At 40.1% G+C, this 21,182-nt stretch overlaps 1 protein-coding gene across 1 annotated transcript in view; it reads left to right on the forward strand.

Annotated features, from left to right (window-relative positions):
• The window catches only part of naaladl2 (N-acetylated alpha-linked acidic dipeptidase like 2), a 1,042,014-nt gene that overhangs the window by 327,686 nt on the left and 693,146 nt on the right, over positions 1-21,182 (forward strand). The window contains exon 3 of the mRNA XM_079650093.1: positions 20,198-20,374. Within this exon, the coding sequence (XP_079506219.1) occupies positions 20,206-20,374 (169 nt within the window). The 5' untranslated portion in view covers positions 20,198-20,205. The remainder of the gene's footprint in view (positions 1-20,197; positions 20,375-21,182) is intronic.

A 21,182-nucleotide genomic window follows, 5' to 3' on the forward strand; every position in this document is an offset into this window, starting at 1 on the left:
GGGGGTGTGTGTGTGTCTACAGAAGGTCCAGTTGTGATAGACACGGTTTCGCCACTGCTAAAATGCATGATCTGTTTGGTATTTTCCAAAAAAAAAAACTTCACAGACATGTTTTATATAGGTATGGCCCTACAATATATTATTGAAATATCATGATAGGTCCACTTTAAGTAAAATTACTAATACATTCATTTCAAAACACTCAATTTCAAGTAGAAGTCCAACATTGAAAATATACGTACAGTATCAGAGTTACTCATTCTGCAGAAAAATGAACTTTTACTGTTGAAGACAGACAAAGTTCTGATACACAAAGTATACCTGTTTACAAATGTCTTTTAACGTTTTGTTATGGTTTAATATTATACATAATGTAAAAAGTGTATCACATGTTTTTTTTATTGCAGAATATTAATCTGAAAAGTAACTAAAGCTACTAAATGAATGTAGTAGAGTAAAAGTACATAATTACCTTTTAAATGTAGTTGAGTAGAAGTATGAAGTACTGCAGCATTAAATGGAGATATTCAAATAAAGTGCTTTAACGTAGCACTTAAATACTTATCGTGAATATACTTTACTTTAGTTACTTTCCATCACTGCCTATGAATGCATGAATGTGCCCTGAAACAACAGGGAGGTAGTGTAAAAAGGCAGTGGGTCTTATTTGGCATAAGGCATTGAGTCATCTTTGAATCTAACTAGCAAAAAACAATTTTATAAAACAACATAAAGTGTTTCATTGCAAGGATGTCTTTCTCCCCTGGAGATATGCATCAGGCAGAAAGCCCACTGCAGTGTGTGGCTGTAACGGGAGGTCAGCAGTTAAATGAACTTTTGTTCCCTTTTACTGAGAGGATCCTTCATCTGCATTGAGCTAGAAGTAATGAAAGTGTGGTGAAGCATTCAAGATTGATGCCAGGGAACTCCCAGACCTCTTCCCTCTGCTTTTTACCCTCTCCCCTTCATCTATAAACACTCTGCTGCCTTCCTGTTTTCAACACTTTTGCTTTGAGTCGCAGCCATTGCCTATGTGGCTTTTCCCTCCTCAATGTGTCTATGGTCCACCCTCTCCAGGCAACACACTCTCACTCCATAATCGTCCAGGAGCGACGTTTGGTCAGGGTCCTGTGGCGTGCAGTTGTGACGCTCCTAGGCTCCTTCAGCTTCATAAAGGGACGCAAATAGCTTTCAACTGATTGCAATGTATTCCCATATGCGGCGGGATTTGACGCTCATCATGGAAGCAGGGCATTCGTTTGTGTCGGCTGCCCTTAAAGGCAATATGAGCGTCCATTCCCATTGGATAATGGAGAATTGTACACCCGGAAGTAAGTATTCCCCTTACTGTCGATTGATTTTACAGTGATATCTGCACTACTCATTGACTAAAAAACACCAGATTATCCTTGTTAATTACACAACATTGATTGGTTTAAATTGTGTGCAATGCTTTTGCATTTTTTCCCCTTCGATTTGGAGAAACAAATATTTTTTTCGGAGTAAAGGATGACAGAAGACACTACACTACCCAAATCCCCAGCTATCGTTTAGGACTACACCTTGGTTATGGCTAGAAAGGATCCGTCTAGTGTAAATATGACGTCACGTTCTCGTTGTAACTCTCGTTGGAGCGGCTCGGAAACACTTCTACAGCAGTAACATGCAACATACACATTAATGCAGCAGGATAATAGTAAAACACTGAAAGGGAACATTATATTGCACCAGGAGCTATCTTGGGACTTTTACTGCGACAACGTTGACTTGCCTGTGAATAAAAAATAAACCATAGTGTTGGTGATCTACAGTGTTGTCATTCTTCTTTGAACACCAGCAAGACCGCTAACACCCTATTTCAACAATCACACTCCCTGCTATTGACATAATTAATAGATAGTTTAGCTTCTCACCATCATTTGCTGTGGCCAACTGATGTTAACGACTGTAACTGAAAGGCTGCCTGCCAAACGTAAACATTCAGCATTATTGCAAACTCTCGCGAGAGTTTTACACTAGACGGATCCTTTCTAGCCATAACCCTACACCTTGTGCTCTGACAAACCCCGTTTTTTTTTCACCATTCATTCCAATGGCTGGCGTCTATGTCACGTGATCTTCAAATTTCTCCCTGCAGAAAAAAAAACATGGCCGAACTTCGTATTATTCTCGGTGGAAAATGCCTATTTTAAAGTTAGTTTGGCCATTAAAATGCGTTTTGATGTCATTTGATGCGAGAAATATGAGTTGTTATTTCAGATTATGTGGTGCAGTGGATTTACATGATCTTTAGTTTGCTAGTTATTACGAAGATTACTTCAGGAAATTGCTTCCATAGAACGTTTTCATTGTTACCAAGGTGGTTGCTAGGGACGCTGCTATTGATATTATGTCTGTTATGTTGTGTAACTGTTTAATGGTGTTATCTTTATTGCTACCCCCTTCCCCGTCAATGTGTTGGTCCACAGCGCAATCGTATTAGTTTAACAAAATCCGCGTCTAAAGTTACATTATTTTCCCCTGTGCAATTCCAGTCTCACATCTCACATCACATCGTCATTAACAAATAGACCGAAAACATTTAAAAAAAATAAAATAATACTTTATTCCGAGTGTGCTTGCTTTTCTCTTTGAAAGTCATCACATAACGGCATTGTAATACACGGTTCGGCTGCATTAAAGAGCAACTTCCAGGTTAAAGACACCTGTGAATAAATGTGTAGGAAAATGATGAATACACTAGATTTTCAAAAACATATACAGAAATATACACTACAGCAGGGGTCGGCAACCCCTGGCACGCGTGCCAGCATTGGCACGCGGCACCGTAACCAGTGGCACACTAGGAATAAGTGGAATAAGTGTGCAAAAATATTTAAATTGTATTTTCGGATCCTGAACAAGACCTCCGCCAGAGCGCGTCTCCCCGTTACCTGCAGAAGGAAGCCATGCACGTAACACAGCCCCGCTCTCTTTAACTCCAGGTGACTTTCTGCCGCTTTCCTCTGTGGTGCAGTGCTGATCGTTTCACCACGGAGGGAAAGCACTTCACTAATTGCAGTACCCATAAGGAGCTGTACAAATGCCGCAGTTTTTGCGTGGCTGTGTCTTTAGTTGAAAGCCCAGTGGCGATCTGCTCATCTCTCATCGAAATAATATGCTACAAAGGGGCGGACTGGCCAACTGTGTGTTGAACTTTCCTGTCGGCTCCCAGACCGTAGTCGAGGAGGGCAGAAGCAACAAGCTTCAGATTCAATAACCAACTTTAGCTTAAATGACTGGAGAGAGGCGAGCTCTTCTTGGGAAGCCGTTGCATTTATTTAGCTGTTCTTCTGTTTCACAAAATACATCACAGACACACCTCTGTTTTTCTGCTGCCTCGTTTCACTTCCAGAAACATACACGTTCCCTCACTGTCGCTCTACCATCCACAAACACACATGCACAAGCCACACCCCCCTCTCTCTCTCTCTCTCTCTCTCTTAAAGGGACAGCGACCTCATCTCACTCTGCATGAACCTAATATCATAACATGTGTGCTGTGGAAAATCACAGAACGGACGATCGCCCTTATTATTATGCCGTTTAAACCAATTGTTTAAATGTGTTTGTTAAATTCGACATCATGTAAGTTGCGCCGACATGATGTCCACACACTGCTTCCCCGCAGCGGGGCTGATAGTTGACGAGCGTCAAGCTCCTCAACCCCCCCCCCCCCCCCCCTGTTGATAATTCTTGATCGTTGGCACGCTGATAAACATTTTTTTTTAAATGGCACTTCATATGAAAAAGGTTGCCGACCCCTGCACTACAGTGACATCTGGCGTCGTTTTTGTAAGAAATGTTCACTTCCGCATAAAAAAGCCTCGGCACGTGACCTCCCGCGTGTGAGGTAACACGGGGGACTCAAGGGGGAGAGCGGCCGGTGTAACGTATTAATAAACATGGATCCCAATGCTAGTTTAGACACAGAAGACACAGAAGAAGTTGAACATGAATATTCGAATGCATATGACGGACCACAACCTTATAATTATGAGCCTGCTAGGCGTCCAAGAGACCAGGAGCAGCCAAGGATTAGAATAAATAACAGCCATCGGAGAGAAATTGAGCTGTGGTGCGAGGAGAACCAGTGGAGAACTGGGCAGCTATCTTGGTGAGTGACCGGCGTTAGCTACAGGATGTTAGCTAACGTCACATCACAACATTGTAAAGTTAGCTATCATATATCAGGCTATAACTAAAGTAGCATTGATAATATAGTAACGTTACTGGCAGGACTGTTGATACTGATCCATAACAGAAACTAATGCGCAAGTATCAGCCGTATCTCGCGTTACCTAATGCAACTCCACACTACGGTGCTGTGTACCGGAGGAGAGACGCGAGATACGGCTGATACTTGACGATCTGTCGGAGAAAGGTTGTGGAGCCTCCGTTGATATGTTGTTGTAAATGGCTTGATGGAAAGCAGGTGTGTAGTCGGGGAGGATGCACAGCTGATTGCAGCAGGTGAGTTGAGGTTGAGCCGAGAGCCAGGAGTGACAGCCACCACGCACACACAAACAAAACAGACAGGGGGAAACAAACAAACACAAAGGAGACGGCTGGAGCAGTACAGCCACCACAGCGTTACCTAATGCAACTCCACACTACGGCTTACGGTGCCGTGTACCGGAGGGGAGAGAGAGAGAGAGCAGCGAAGGGGGGGGGGGGGGGGGGGGGGGAGAGAGAAGTAATACGGTTTCCTGATAAAGCTGTGGAGAGTATGTGCTGCAGGGAGGTGGATGCACAACGCACCCAGGAACGAACGCTAGCTCCAGTCCTTTTTACTGCAGACTCGATGTCCTGACAGGCTGGTATTTGTGCAACCTGCACAAACACAATACTGCACCATGATTACAAATGGTGAAATACAATGTAAAACTACAGAAAAATACCAGCTCCTTAAAACACAACCGCTCTACTCGACGCAACTCTACTATACCCGCGGTCAGAAAGCGGAGATGTGTCCCCTGTGTGATGTAATATGACGCGTTTGACGTATGACCTTAAAAAAAAGCCGTTTTTAAGAGCAGAGCTCAAAATTGCTCCTTTCCCTCTGAATTCCTGCCCTTATGTCTCGTAAAACATATCAAATCCTGCATTCACTTTTTTAATTGTAATTTTCAAGCAAGTTTAAGCATAAATGTAGAAAAAATAAAAACCTGCAAGATGCTCTTTAAATATTACATATCTGCCGTAGTTCTCTATTTATAGAGCCCTGATGAGAAGACTTCTAGACAAACATGAGGAACTGCCGCCAACACTGAAAACGTGACGTGGATCATAAATATATCAGCGATTAAACAACATCTTACATTTCTTTTCACACAATACGTCTCTTTGCAGGATCAACACTACTTCGGCTGACTTTTATATTTGATCCAATTGTTAGATAGGGTGTATTTACACCATAACGGTACACAGCTGATAGAAAGGGACACCTGGTGGTTAAAGCATGTTATTGAATTTCATTATTTTTATTATTAGATATTAATAGGATCCCTATAAAGTATATTCATTACTCGTTATTCTCGACTAATAGTTCATTAATGACTTTATATAATGACTATTTTGCACATCCCTTTCAAGATTTTAAGATTTTATAAGGTTTATTGACATATATACACAAACGGTGTAGTTATGCAATGAATGAAAAACTTTGTGTATACCTCCAGCAATGTTAACTATGTTGAAGCACTTATTTTAACTGATATTATACATAAGTATTATACTCTTATATAAGATGTATGTAGATAGTATAAGAAATGTGCAGAATATGACAGTTTAATGGTGGAGGTATACACAAATATTGATAGTCTTGTGATGCACTGTTGAGGAATCTGCGACCCAAGTTTTTCATCTCCGGCCTTGTCAGGTATTGAACAATCAATAAATAAAGAACACAGAATTATTAAATATAAAACACAGAATTTGTGTGATTATACTAAATGATTTACAAATAAACACCGCGGCATATTTACAACTGTTACACATGCTGATGTAACGCAAATGTTTCCAACTTGGGATCAATAAAGTATATCTTATCTTAAGATGATCGATGGCTACTGCCATATTTGCAAAATTTGCCTCTGAACCTTGACAAGTGCATGTTTTAGGCTTATCAATTAATGTGATGTAATGTTATCAATTAACAACAGGAGGGGTCACAAACATAAGACCATCTGTTAAATAAAGCTCTTCTGACCTTAGCTGGCATGTGAGTATATATATTAATGCTGCCCATTATGGGCACAAGCAATTTGCACCCATTTATTAATTATTTGTTTTAAATTTGAGTGTTTCCTATCCCCTAAACCTCCAGGGATGTACACAGTATACTGGCAACTTCTTATTATGGGAAATACGAAAACGTCTTTTAAAACTACAACTCCCTGTATTGAACATGTTGCGAAACACAATATCGATAGCAGCGTCCCTAGCAACAAGTAACAAGTAGTTAATAATAATAAAAGACATTAAGAAAAAGGCATTTTAAACAGTCATTAAAAAGCAACACAATCTACCTGCATTGTATTACTCTAAACGTGTAATAATGTGCTTTAACCAGTAGGTGGTTTGGGTTAAAAAGCTGTCAAGTTTCCAGTGTTAACAAAATAAAATATACTGCTGTTTCTGGTTTAGTTTACGACGGATATATTTAGTTATTGTTTTGATATTTGTAACACAAAAGCGATGGAAAAAACCCACAGCAACACAGAAAAGATGGTCTTAACATGACCCAGCAGTCTAGTAGTGAATAAAAAACAATAATATCAAAACAAAATATTACTACTAACTTTATTGTGAAATTCAAACTGAACGGTAAAATAATAGTTTCCGGTCTATTCTGAGCCCGATCTCTGTAGATAAATAAAAATAAAGAACTACGACAGATGTGTGACATATTTAATGCAGTCGAACCATTTATTACAATGCATTCATGTGATTACTTTCAAAGAGTAAAGCAAGCACTGCTGAATAAAGTATGATTTTATCTTTTACGAAACGTTTTTTTTTCATATGGAATGCAGTTGGAGGTCAACCAATCACAGAGCTTGAGTACTAATCACGGGGTTTGTCAAACAGAGCACATGGTGTAGTCCTGAACGATAGCTGGGGATTCTGGGTAGTGTAGTGTCTTCTGCCCTCCTTTACTCCGAAAAAATATTTGTGTCCGGATGGAAGGGGAAAAATACAAAAGCATTGCACACAATTTAAACCAATCAATGTTGTGTAATTAACAAGGATAATCTGGTGTTTTTTAGTCGATGAGTAGTGCAGATATCACTGTAAAATCAATCGACAGTAAGGGGAATACTTACTTCCGGGTGTACAATTCTCCGTTATCCAATGGGGATGGACGCTCACATTGCCTTTAAAGGCAGCCGACACAAACGAATGCCGTGCTTCCCTGAGCGTCAAATCCCGCCGCAGATGGGAATACATTGCAATCAGTTGAAAGCTATTTGCGTCCCTTTATGAAGGAGCGTCACAACTGCACGCCACGGGACCCTGACCAAACGTCGCTCCTGGACGATTATGGAGTGAGAGTGTGTTGCTCCAGGACACTTCCTCTAATTGTCTCCGTCTATGTATGCCTTTATCCCCTTCGTCCTTAAACTCAATCTCTTTTTGGTCTGCTTTTTATAACAAAAGAGGCTAAACAAGGACAATTCAGCGACCGCTCAGACATCTTGGACTTATTCAGATATGAAATTATTTAGAATTGTAAAATGTCCAATAGACAATCTTCAGTGTTAACAGTAAGTATAATAAGCTTGTGTAGTGGTGTAAATACTTAGAGTCTTTGCGCAAAAACAGGATAAAATATATTTGATTCGAACAAATATTTGGGAGATAAACTCCCTCTGTAAGGAACTTTGAGATTTTAGGATTTGCAGACCATTTACATGCACACTTACCTATACAACACACTACAGGAAAGGGAAACTCCAAAAAACATAATAGGGCCCTTTAAAGAGTTCACAGATCCCTCAAAGATTATTTTCTCAAACAAATACAAAGATTAATTGATAATTTGCTTATTTTATAACGTATTTTTCTTAACCACAAATCAAATATGTACCTTTACCTGTAACTTTAATTTAACTAGTGTGTTCTGTTTTTGTATTTTCTTAGCTGTTATACATTTTTGTAACTGTTTTCATCAACACATCATCACTCCCAGGTCGGCCTATGTTGACGTTATGTCAAGGTCCCCTGTGTCGGCTTTTTCCAACGCAAGGGGGCGGCCCTTAGCGTACATTTTCAACTTTCCGGGATGTCCATAGGCTTCTAGAGCTCCCTAAACGTATGTTGTAGACGACTTGAGATCGTGAGCGAATGCTACCCGCAGATCCATTCTCACAGCGTTTATCAACCTTTTTCTTACTCAATATCAAGCCACACAAATTGTTTTTACTTCTTTATTTTAATTGAATAATGTAGGACTTTTGTTGCTGTCAGTTATGGGGAGAGTAGGGGCTCAGAATACTGAAATCTGTATTGTGTCATCGTTTTTTCCTTTTAATTTTGTATTCTTTTCTAAACCACACACTGTTATTTACTCAACAATAACACATAATTATCCTTGTGTTTTTTTTTTTTTAATAAACACAAGTTGGAGTCCGTCAGGACCGAGGGTCGGAGCAGCTCATAGTAGTTGCAATAGAGAATTTTACAGCCGGAAGTAAGTATTCTCTCCGCTTCACTTGACAAACCCCGTGATAGTCCTCAAGCTCTGTATTTGGATGTTTGAGTGTGCGCCGAGGGTTACGCCGAGCATCGAACAGCACTTTGAAATGGGATGGAACCACGGCAGACTGTCCAAAACTGGATTTGAACCGGTCTATCCCGTCTTTCCAACTATAGCATGAATATTGGTTTTAATGGTTCATCAGATTCTGGAAAATCACCCAACTCAACTAGAGACATTAAAACATGGAGAAAAGAATATAAACATATATGTGTATATTTAAATGTTTAGTTTATTGAGAAAGCTTTACATTTGCTGTTCTTGGGCACTTAGAGAAAGTGCATTTTGGCACTTTTTGACCTAAATAAGCACAATCATTTAAATAATCACTTTTACAAATAAAATGTATTTATTTATACTGCTAAATAATGTTTCAGAGAGAGAAAACTTTTTTTTTTTACAAGAGCCAAAGTTAAGATGTCACTCCACTGGAGTGGATGGGCTTAAAGGGCTTGCTCAAGGGCAACACAGTGGTGGTAACGATGGACCACCAGCACTTCTTAGCACTTTTCCAAATTGATCCCCACAGTCCAGTGGTGGAACCAAATACCTTTTGCTCACAAGCCTACATTCCTAGCCTTTAAACCAAATGTTCCAAAAAAAGATAATGTTGCAGATACAATACAGTATCCACTACATGAAATAAAACAAGGGACAAATGTAATGAAGTGGGATTGAATAAATATCTTTATTTTTTAAATCCTTTTTTTCATGGTATCCACTTGTTATTAGCTGTGGCTTAACAACTTGCTTATTACTCCTTTTGTTTAAACCTGAAGTAAACCTCTCTGTAAGATGAACAATATTCACTGAATAACAACCTTTAACTCCAACTGCATTTTCAAGCCAATTGATTTTATTTAGCTGATTTTTCCTTTACCTATTTATTTTTACCCCAAGCAGTAATAGATTGGGTGCGTTTTTAATTATGAAGCAAGTTAGAGGGACAGTTAAACCAAAACACAAGCTGGGAGGTTTTATACAGCTGATCTCCAGACCGAAACCACACAAACACCCACACACTGACACACACAGGGCCGTGGGAAGTAGGGGTGCTGAGGGTGCTGCAGCACCCCCCGGTGGAGGACAGGGAATTTGCACTTCCACAAGATTAAATAAAAAATAATAAAAATATATTAATAATACAAAAACAGTTTCATTCAATTGTTTTGGTTATGTTCATATACTGACAATATTTAAATGATAGGATGTGGTTTAAAAAATGAAGATCTTATTTTACACATTTTGAGTCTGGTCGGAAATGACGTCAAGCACATACAGACAAGTTAAGTACAGTACAAGTACAGTAACAGGACGGACATACTATAATGGCGGCACAAAAGCGAATATTAGATTTCTTTTCGAATCCTTCAAAAAGATGTAAAATTGATTGCAACACAACCTCGGACAGCATGCCAAGCAATAGCTCAAGCCCAAGTACCTCGGGAAACTCTTTGCCAAAAGAGAACGTCCTTAACACTGTTGAAGTCGTTGACAGCTGCCAAAGAGAGAATGAAGCTAGCGCTAGCACTAGCGCTAGCAGCCAAGTGCGAAGAGGAGAGGGGGGAGCTAATGCCAACGGCTCCAAACCAAGTGAGGCTGCTGCAACTTTAACGCATCCGTCGTGCCAGCCTCGTAACCACGTTTTCCCTGGTAGGCATTTCGGAAAGGAAAACTTTTCCCGTTCTTTTCAACCCGGCTGGTTTGATAAGTGGAGATGGCTTGCCTACAGTATAGAGACTGGTAGTGTTTTTTGTTTTGCATGCCTCCAGGCTGTGCAGAAAAAACTAATATCTTCAGAGTCAGACCATGGTGATACGTTTTTTGTGGGGAGGGGATTTTCCAACTGGCAAAAAGCAACTGCTAAATTCAGTTTGCACGAGAAATCACCTATACACACAGAGGAAATCAGGAAACTTTCTGGATTACAGCAAACTCCAATAACTGCACTCCTTTCAGATGGTGTAGTTAAAAGACAACAGACGGCAAGAAATGTCCTGGAGATTTTGTTCCGTTCGATTTCCTTTCTTGGAAGAAAGGGATTGCCATTTAGAGGAGACACAATGCGCGACGGCATTCTCTACGAGTTGATGTTGGAAAGGACATATAATTTACACAAGGAAAGAGAATGCGTTATGAGGCGGGACAACTGGGTCAGCAACACCATACAAAATGAGATTATCTCCCAATTTGCGCATTCTGTTCAAAGGACAATAGTTTCCCGTGCGTCTGTCAGTGAATTTTACGGACTAACAGCTGATGGTACAACCGATATCAGCACTGACGAACAGTTTTCCTGCTGCCTCCAGTATGTGGACAAGGATCTGGAGACACAATGTGACTTTTTAGGATTTTACAACTGCCCAGACACTACAGCAGAGACACTTTTTACCTGTTTGAAAGACATTCTACTGAGACTGAACATTCCTATTGCTCATCTACAGGGGTATTGCTTTGATGGTGCCGCCAATATGTCAGGCCGTTTGTCCGGTGTTCAGGCCCGGCTGAAAGAAGCGAGCCCACACTCACTGTATGTACACTGTTGCAATCACGCCCTGGATCTTGTACTCCAGGAAGTTGCACGTGAGGTAAACCTGATTGCAGAAGGACTCAATTTTGTGCAGAGTGTTGCTGTGAAACGCAAGCAATTGTTTGAATCACTATTTGGCTGTGAAGACGTCATTGTTAACATTCTGGCTATGCCCAACGCGATGGTGTGTGCGCACCAAAGCAATTCAACGCTGTTGCGCATCATACTCTGTCTTACTGGCAACACTGGAGAGTTTGAAGGAGGACAGCAGTGTGAGAGGGGATACCAGGGCCAAAGTTGCCGGGCTTCACAAACAGGCCCTCAAAGGCAAAACTCTTTTCAGCCTCCGCGCATGTGAAGCGCTATTTGGCCTTTGTGAGGCTGTCGTGAAAACCCTGCAGAGCAAAAAGGCAAGTGCACTCGGTGCCATTGAGTGTGTTAACCTTTTGATGGACCGCGTTAGTGCCCTGCGAGTTGATGGTGTGGCCGGTATGATCAACGAAGTGAAAGAGAGTGCTACCCGGTACGGCCTAAAGATGCCTGATGAAAATGAATACAGGGTGAGGGTAAGCAAAACACCTGCCCGGTATCGTCAAACCAGAGAGGCTGAATCTCTGCAACAGGCAACGTATGATGTCAGATGGAGGACTGAATTTTACGAGGCTGTGGATCTGGTTCACTCTGAGCTCAGCAGGAGATTCGACCAGGATGGGATGAGAGTAGCGGCATTCAGGGAGAAGATCGCAATTGACGCAGCAAACGGAAAGCCGGTTGCGGTACTGGACGCAGAGGCTTTGAAATTACCCACGGGGTTTGACCTAGGCCGACTGCAACTGCAGCTCCAGATGTTGGGAAGTGCCTTTAAAGAGACTGTTCACAAGACAGTACAAGAGGTTGCATCAGGTCTGTCAGAACTTCATCCTCAGACAAGATCTCTTTTTGGAGAAGCAGAGAGGCTAATTAAACTCTGCATGTGCCTTCCTATATCAGTTGCATCCTCGGAGCGAAGTTTCTCCACACTCAGACGCCTTAAAACCTGGCTGAGGAGCAGCATGTCCCAGAAAAGACCATGTACAGTCCCGAGGCCTACTATTGCTATTTTTAGTTTTAAGATAGATCTGATGCCGTTGTTTTTCCTGTGTCAGTGGTTGTTTTGCAATATGTCAGTTTTGCAATATGTCAGTTTGCAATATGTCAGTGGTCGATGCGTTTATTATTTTTGTGGCATTGTGCTTGCCCGTACTTGGGTGATGGACAATTCATTCCATTTCACCTTACGGGCTAGCTTCTGTTTAGCTTCCTCCATTTGCCTGCATGTTTCCTGTTCCTGGTTCTGGAACCTCTTTGTGAGGCTTTTCTCACGAGCCAGCTGACGTCAAGTCTCCTCCAGTTCTCTGCTGAGAGATTATGACTATGTATATTAATGTAATATTATACAGATTATGCACGGCTGCAGCAGTTATAAGCATAAAATAATAGGGGTGTAACGGTTCACAGAATTCACAGTTCGGTATGTACCTCGGTTTTGGGGTCACGGTTCGGTACGGGTTCAGTACAAGAAGAAAAAGCAAAAAAAAGTCCCAAATGCATAATTCCAGGTTTTTTTTATTTATTTTGAACAGTAGTGCAAGTTTCAGTTTTAAAAATAAGGAACTCTTACATTTTTAATAATTAACTTTATTACACAGTGAAAAACAAACAGTACCACACACACTCAGTTGGCCATATTATCTATAATGGCTGACAAACAAAAAGGTTCGATAAGCTGTAAAACTAAAAATAATGTCTTGAAAATATAAATAATAAAAATCATTTTCAATCACAATCAATAATGGCCGGGGTCGACTCCTCTACTATTGAATAAGGGCGCAGCATAGCCGTTGAAAAACATATTTTGTTCGATTTGTTGTCTTTTATTCTTCATTTGTTGTTTAAGGGCGGCTGGCAAACAGCTTTTAGGCGCAATACCGCCCCCTGGATTATATATAGTGTAGTGGATACTGCCTTGAATGAAAGAATTTTCTCGCACTCATAAAATAAAAAGGCGTATTCGTCGTGTGACTGCATGTACCGAACCGTGACGTCCGAACCGTGATGTCCGAACCGTGACGAATACAGATACCGTTACACCCCTATAAAATAATAATTAAAATACCACAAACATGATATTGATACATAAACAGATTATGCACTTGATTTAGCAGATTTAGCGTTTATAGAGAGAACAAATTCTGAGATACGTTTTTGCGCCATGTCAGTTACTTGTGTTGTCGTGCAACAATTAGCAAAAAAACTTTTTTCCACATCTTTTTTATTTGTCTTCCTTGAAGCAAAAATTTTTATTATACAGTTTTAAATTATCATTTGATTAATAACATATCATATAAAATATAATCTCAGGCACAATTAAATGAAATAAATATATATAAAGTAAAAATAAAATAAATGTGCAGACAGGGGAGCTCCACTCCACCCGCCTGCCGCTATGGGGTGCTGCAGCGCCCTCAGCACCCCCCTTCCCGCGCCCCTGCAACTACGGTGTAGTATGCAATGAATGAAAAACTTGGGTCACCGGTTCCTCAACAGTTTATTACAAGACATCTATCAATATGTGTATATCCCTCCACCATTAAACTGTCATATTCTGCACATTTCTTATACTATCTACATACATCTTATAAGAGTATAATTAATATGTATAACATCAGTTAAAATAAGTGCTTCAACATAGTTAACATTGCAGGAAAATTGATTGTCAAGTCCCAAAACAAACTATGTAATATATTAGACGTTAAGTACAGTACTTTGTCCAGCTTAATATTTATCTGTAGATACCCCCAAAGCTTTTTTCTTATTAAATAATAATAATAATAATAATAGATTTATTTTATTAGCGCTTTTACAGACGCTGTACATATATAGTGAAAAGAAAAGAAAAGAAAGGAACAACAAATAAATATATAGTTAAAGTTAAAGTCAAATAATACAAAAACAATCGCACATTAAAAGCCAGATTGAAGAGGCGAGTTTTTGTGAGTTTTTTGAAGGTGGTGAGGTCAGAGCAGTCTCTGATGGGTTGTCGGAGTGAGTTTCAGAGGGAGGGGGCAGCGATGGAGAAGGCTCTGTCCCCCCAGGTCCGGTGATTGATGTGGGTGGGGATGGATAGGAGCTTGGCTTCTGATGAGCGGAGGCAGCGGGAAGGGGTGTGGTGGTGCAGCAGGTCTGTGAGGTAGGGGGGGGCCTGATTTTTGAGGGCTTTGTGAGTAATCAGGAGGACTTTGAAGTTGATTCTTTGACGGACGGGGAGCCAGTGGAGGTTCTGGAGGACGGGAGTGATGTGGTCAAGGGTTAGGGTTAGGGGGGTTAGGTTAGGTTAAACCTAACCCTAACCTCTCTTATTTAAAAGAAGACCTTAACCTAAAGTATTCTTTAATGTTTAAATAAAGGTTAATTAGTTTGTCTGTTTTGCACATCCTCCTATTAATATCTTTGTACATCCGGCACTACACTGTTTTATTGTAGAGATCATTTACAGTATCTTCTTGATATTTTCTATTCTATATTTCTATCATTGACCTTCTACTTTCCCCCTATCGTGTATGTACTCATAATATTTTTTTCATCAAACACATTCAACAAACAAAATGCAATAATGTGCTGGTGTCCAGTTTACAGTGTTAACACAATAAATTATACTTTCCAGTATAAGTTTCCAGTTTAGTTTATGACGGATGTATTTTGTTATCCACACATATTGTTTTGATATTTTTAACACCAAACCGACAGAAAATATAGTCTTAACATGACCCAGTGGCCTAGTTAATAAAACATAATATTACTATTAACTTTATTGTGAAATTAAAACAGAACTTTTTAAGAAAAATACAGTTTGAGGTGTGAGGCCCAATCTCTCTCGATTTGAAGCTTATGCATTGTACCATGAACCTGTGTACACCAGTAACATTCAAAGACAGGCAACTGTTGAGGAGTTGGAAAGGTAGTTTCTGAAGATATTACAAATAAGGTACACACAGCATACAATGCCATAATAACTTTGTATTATTAGTTTAGGACACTTATGTATGTATAACATCTAGGGCCGGGACTTTAACGCGTTAATTAAGATTAATTAATTACACAAAAATTAACGCGTTAAAAAAATTCACGCATTTTAATCGCACTTATTTTTGCACCGCGGAACGTTTCTCACTGGATGAGTTTCAGGGGTACCGATTATACTGGAGCACCAACTAACGTTCATGACTTCAAACAACAACAAACCACAGTGAACAATAGTCAAACATGAACGAACAAGCTGATGAGACCGCTTTGGTTCGCCCCGTGGATGGGACATTTTGTTTTAAAAAACGGACGGATGGAAGCTTCGATAAGAGCACGGTTGTTTGCAAATTATGCAAAAAGGAATTTGCATATCATATTGCACATCAAGCCTCAAGTATCACCTCAATGCAAAACCTATAGCAGCTAGCGTGGAAGCTAGCGTGGACGTTAGCCCGACTCGGAGTACAAGGACCCACACCCAATTCGCGTTGATCAAACAGTGGCCTATGCAACAGAGATTTTATTTTTCATCAGGATATTGGAAGAATAGGAGGGATTGAGGTCAATCACTGGCACTTTTTTATTTTAATTTAAATGGTACAGTACACTTTATGTTGAACTATTTATTATGTTGTTGGTGCAACTGGCACTTTATGTTGAACTGTTTATTGTTTTGGCCAAGGTTATTGAGAGAGTTGGACTGAAATGTATTAGATTTTTTAAATCAACTGTTGGTAAATCAACAAAGTCTGTTATGGCCTCTGAAGCAACAGAGAGATGTTTTCTAATAGTCAGGGTTTCCAATGTTCTGAATGTACTTGAAAGTATTGTGTTATACTTAAAAAACAAAGTGTTATAGTTTACAGAAGGTTTGGATCAAATATAAAAAGTCAGCCGAATTAGTATTGATGTTGCAGGAGACGTATTGTGTGAAAATAAATTAAAGATGTTGTTTAATTGCTGTTATATTTATGATCCGCGTCACATATTCAGTTTTGGTGGCAGTTCTTCCAGTTTGCCCAGAAGTCTTCTCATCAGGGCTCTATAAATAAAGAACTACTGCAGATGTGTAATATTTAATAGAGCCGAACCGTGTATTCAGTGGCGTAACAAGGTTATGATTGGCCCCGGTGCAAATATTGTTTTGGGCCCCCCCCCCCATCGCTCCAAACATAAGCACACGTTGATGCGCTCACACCATAGATTGTATATATAAATGGAAGTAGTGTCCGTGACGTCACCCATAGGATTCTGCAGAGTTGCCGAGAAGCCCTTAGTAGGCGGTGTCGGCCACTAACGCTTGACAGCGACGTCAGAGTCTAATCCCGCCTGCTCCAAATAAGAGCAAAGAGGCGGAGCCGAGGCGGGACCTGTTGCCTCAGAACTGGAAGTAAACAGAGCTAGCTCAGGCTAAGAAGCTAAGCTAACATGAAATACATGCATACCAATTTACTGCTAACAGTGTAGTTCCCCTATATAAAAGTTACATTCATAATCAAATGAGACAATCTGCAAGAGAATTAGCTATATTTTGTTATTCTTAATGCTTGTCATTCACACGTTAAGAAAATCAGTACCGATATATAGCAGAACAATTGTGGCGATGTTCAACTTAATAAGCCTTGTTCAACATAATTTATTTAGCTAATACTACAGCAGGCGAACCAAGTCTGCGTTTTGCTGCATTCCTTGATCTCCAGTTATAACGACGGACTCCATTGCCCGGACCTAACGGAGCCGCAGTGGGCTAGCTCCGGGACGCCGGCTGGAGCTAGCCCCCTGCGGCTCCGTTACCTCCGGCGGCCACCACTGGGATAATTGGGTCCCCTATTAACATTTTCTCCCGTTTAGCATTATGGGCGTCATAGCCATAGACTATAAAAGTCTTACCCAAGGCTGAATCATAGACTAAAATGTATATGTATGTAGGCCTGTCACGATAATTAATTGTGTTGGACGATAAATCTTTCTGGAAATTATTGCGATAAACGATAATATTGTCGGCACCGTTTTAAGACCATTTTAGACATAATGATAATATATAATAATATTTCAAGTAAATCCTTTCAAACATAACTTTTTATTGAACATTCAAAATCTCAAATGAAATGTGAAATAATATTAAAATATATAAATTATATATAATAAATAAAACCAATTAATTAAATTATAATAAATTAATTAAATCACACACAACCAAAACAATAAATTAAATAGAGTCAGGCTGGAAAACAGAGCTCTCTCTCTCATATATATATATATATAAATAAATAAATATGAGCACACATTATCTCACAAGCAAAACAAAACTCCTTAAAACAACATTCAAGTGTACAGTCCACTGTCAAAGACCCAGATGCCTCAACAGGCCATATCCAAATCTGTTTTTCTAAGTTTTCGAGCAAGGAACACCAACATGTTTGCATTGTCGGGCGGGGGCTCTCCATCTCCAGCTGCCGTGTTTGCTCCCAGCTGGGAAAACGGAATGGGGTGGTTGTGTTTTAGGTGGTTTAAAATGCATGGTATTGCCTGCTTTTGTCGCTACCTTTTTTAAACCAATGCGACACACCGCCCGGCTCATTCAAGTCCGTAGGTTCGCCTCGTTGATTTGGTTTGAATCCAAAATATTGCCACACCAGAGAATCGAGATGTGTAGTTAGGTTTTGTAACCAATTCCATTTCACTTTAAATTCCCCGCGAGTAAGTCACACGTTGTCTCCCGCTTGTCGCTATATTATTAATTTGGCTGCTACGCTGCTGCACGTGTACGCGGAGTGTCATGACCTGGCTGTGTGTCAGCCCCGCCCCTCACAGCGCGCCTGGCAGCCACAGCGCTCCAGGCTAAAATGCTGGTCACATCTTTATGTAAACGGAAATTTATCGAGCTCAGAAAAGTTATCGAGTCCATTTTTATTTATCGTACGATAAGTTAATTTATCGATTATCGCGACAGGCCTATATGTATGTATAAAGGGTTACGTCCTTAGCTGGCTAATAAGTAACGAGCTAAGCTACCAAGCACAAAAACACCTGCGAACGGGATTAACATGTATAATATTATCATTTTAGACTTCTTGGAAGTTCTGTTAGTACATTCAGCTCGACATTTTAATTGTCTGGTATTTGTAACAATATTCCTAAAAGGCACAATCACCACGAACACGACTAAAGCTAAAGGGTCAAGTACAGTACTATGACTAAATAACGTTGTAGCCTCTATTGTTGTAGCCTAGCAGAGTGGACAAGTTGCTGTTAGCTGACAGTGAGGCATGTACATGTCCATCAAAGTGACTATGCCCTAATTTATGCAAAAACTTTAAGACCTAATATAAATAAAAGGGTTGTGTTAGAAAACAATTCACTCACAGATTCATAATCATGAAGGTGCTAACTATTTCGATAATAATATTTATTGCATCCATGGGTAGAAACATGTTTTTTTCTGCTGTAAAGTTGCTCCTTTCTGCAGTCAGTCCCTAGTGGCCCATGTATGAACTGCAGTGTGTTGCACTTCCATATATTGGCGTCCCGGCTGTTCCCCAGAGTTTGCCGCTTGGCTCACACACGCATGGGCATACACTCTCTCTTGTCCTTTCTCTTTTGAGCGCCGCTCTTGTGCTTTGGTTTGCTGTACATTATAAATGCAAGCTATTACATTTTTTATAATTCTGCCGAACTTACAGTACAGAACTACAGTACAGTACAGGTTGATTAAACGGTTCGCTCATCACGCAAGGTATCACATGACATGCCCCTGGCCGGTTCTGGGCCCTGGTGCGTTGCACCGGCTGCACCGTCGATAGTTACGCCACTGCGTTTATTACAATGCCATTATGTGCTGACTTTCATAGAGAAAAGCAAGCACACTCGGAATAAAGTATTATTTTCGTTGGTTTTTTAAATGTTTTTGGATTTCATATCACGTAAGACATGGGGCTAAAACATCCAATTACCGAGCTTCAACCATAGCTGAGGATCTTGGATAATCATTTCAGCGGGTGTATCACAATGACGCTCAAAATGTCCCATATATAGGCCTACGTTTGTTTCCGGTATTGTTTATGACGGATGTTTTTTGTTATGCACACATTCATTCACATTAAAGTATTTTGTGAGGCCTTCTAAAATGTTTTTATATATAACTAGGGTTCTAGTTGAAGAGTTTGTAAATTAACATGAACCCAAGCTATTTTAAACCCCAAACCGATGCGAAAACCCCACAGCAACATAGAAAAGACGGTCATAATATGACCCGGCGCTCTAGTTAATAGACAAAATAATTTCATACATAATATTATTAATGACTTTATTTTGAAATTCAGTTCCTGACGGATGGCAAAAAAAGCCTGACATTATAGAATCAAACAAATAAATAAAAACAAGGATAATTGTGTGTTTTTGTTAGAAAAGAATAACAAATTAGAAGTACATTTAAAAAAACAACAACACAGATTTCATTATTCTGAGCCTCATTTATTTTCCTCACGGACGGCAAAAAAAGTCAGACATTATACAATTTAAAATAAAAACAATGATCGTGGCTTGATATTGAGTAAGAAAATGTTTTTATGAACCACACAGCTTCCGGTCTTCCAAGACCCGACCGGACAAAAATACGTGGTGCAGGGACGAAACATACTATCAATACAATTACATTGCTTTTAAAATCGTTCTGTGTGACACGAAAAAAAGGGGGAAATCGTATTGATTACATTTCGTGACTATAACATAAAATGCCGTGAGACTGGGTTGGAAAAGTATAGAAATTAAAGATATCTGGAAACTGTGTGTGATTTGAAATCCAGGTCACTACATGGCATACAGGAAGGTGTGTGACGCCCCGAGTGGTCCAATGGTCGGTGAAGGTCTGCACTGCTCTGGAGGTCTGGATCTGGACTGGGACCTAGAAAAGGAGGAGCTTCAGGAACCAGGGCCCAGCATGGACCGCATGCAGATGCAACATGTAGACTGCCAGAGATCAGGTACGATTACACTCGCAATATCCTAACCCATGTGTCATTTAGAGGGGGCTTATTGTGCTCTTTGGGGTTTTTCCTTTCCTATAGGGTGTTTAAAGTGTTCTGCTAAGGCTGCAATCCCTGTGTTCCCTCCAGAGGAGTTTCTCTCCAATGCTACCGCCCCCCTGCACCTCCCTGAAACGCATCCATTGGAATACTTTGTTTACTTTCGTAACATAATGACATCACCATGTAAAGCTCATGCTTTTATTAGCTATCGCTAAGGGGCAGGGCATCACTTAGCAGTTGACCAATCAAAACAGCGCCGGCAACTAACCAATCAGAGCAGACTGGGCTCTGGTTTCAGACAGAGGGTGAAAAGAGGTGCTGCAGCACAGGCAGAAAGATAAAGAACTTTTTGAGAATTAAAGCATGGAAACATGTCACAGTAGAGGAACAGAATACAAATATGAACCAGAAAATGAGCATAACGGGGCCCCTTTAAGATGTCTACCGGTTTGGTAAAATGGACCAATTATATTAGTAAAATATTAAAATACCTTCAACATTCAGTGACCAGCATATTCCAAATTTAAATTCAACTGGCCTTGCAGCCAAACACAACTTATACACAGTAGATAATTCAATGCAAAAAATCTATGAGAACTAGTAATTGGGATACAATCATTTATAAGCTCAAACTACAAGCCAAAAGCCTCACTCTCCATGAACGACCGATGCCTTGCAAATGACCTGAATTAGTTTTACTGCCGCTACAAAGACAAAAGGCGCTTTCACACCAAGTACTTTTCCCAGGAATAGTTCCCGGAAC

This window comes from Notothenia rossii, assembly GCF_949606895.1.
Source record: "Notothenia rossii genome assembly, chromosome: 1".
Lineage (NCBI taxonomy): Eukaryota > Metazoa > Chordata > Actinopteri > Perciformes > Nototheniidae > Notothenia > Notothenia rossii.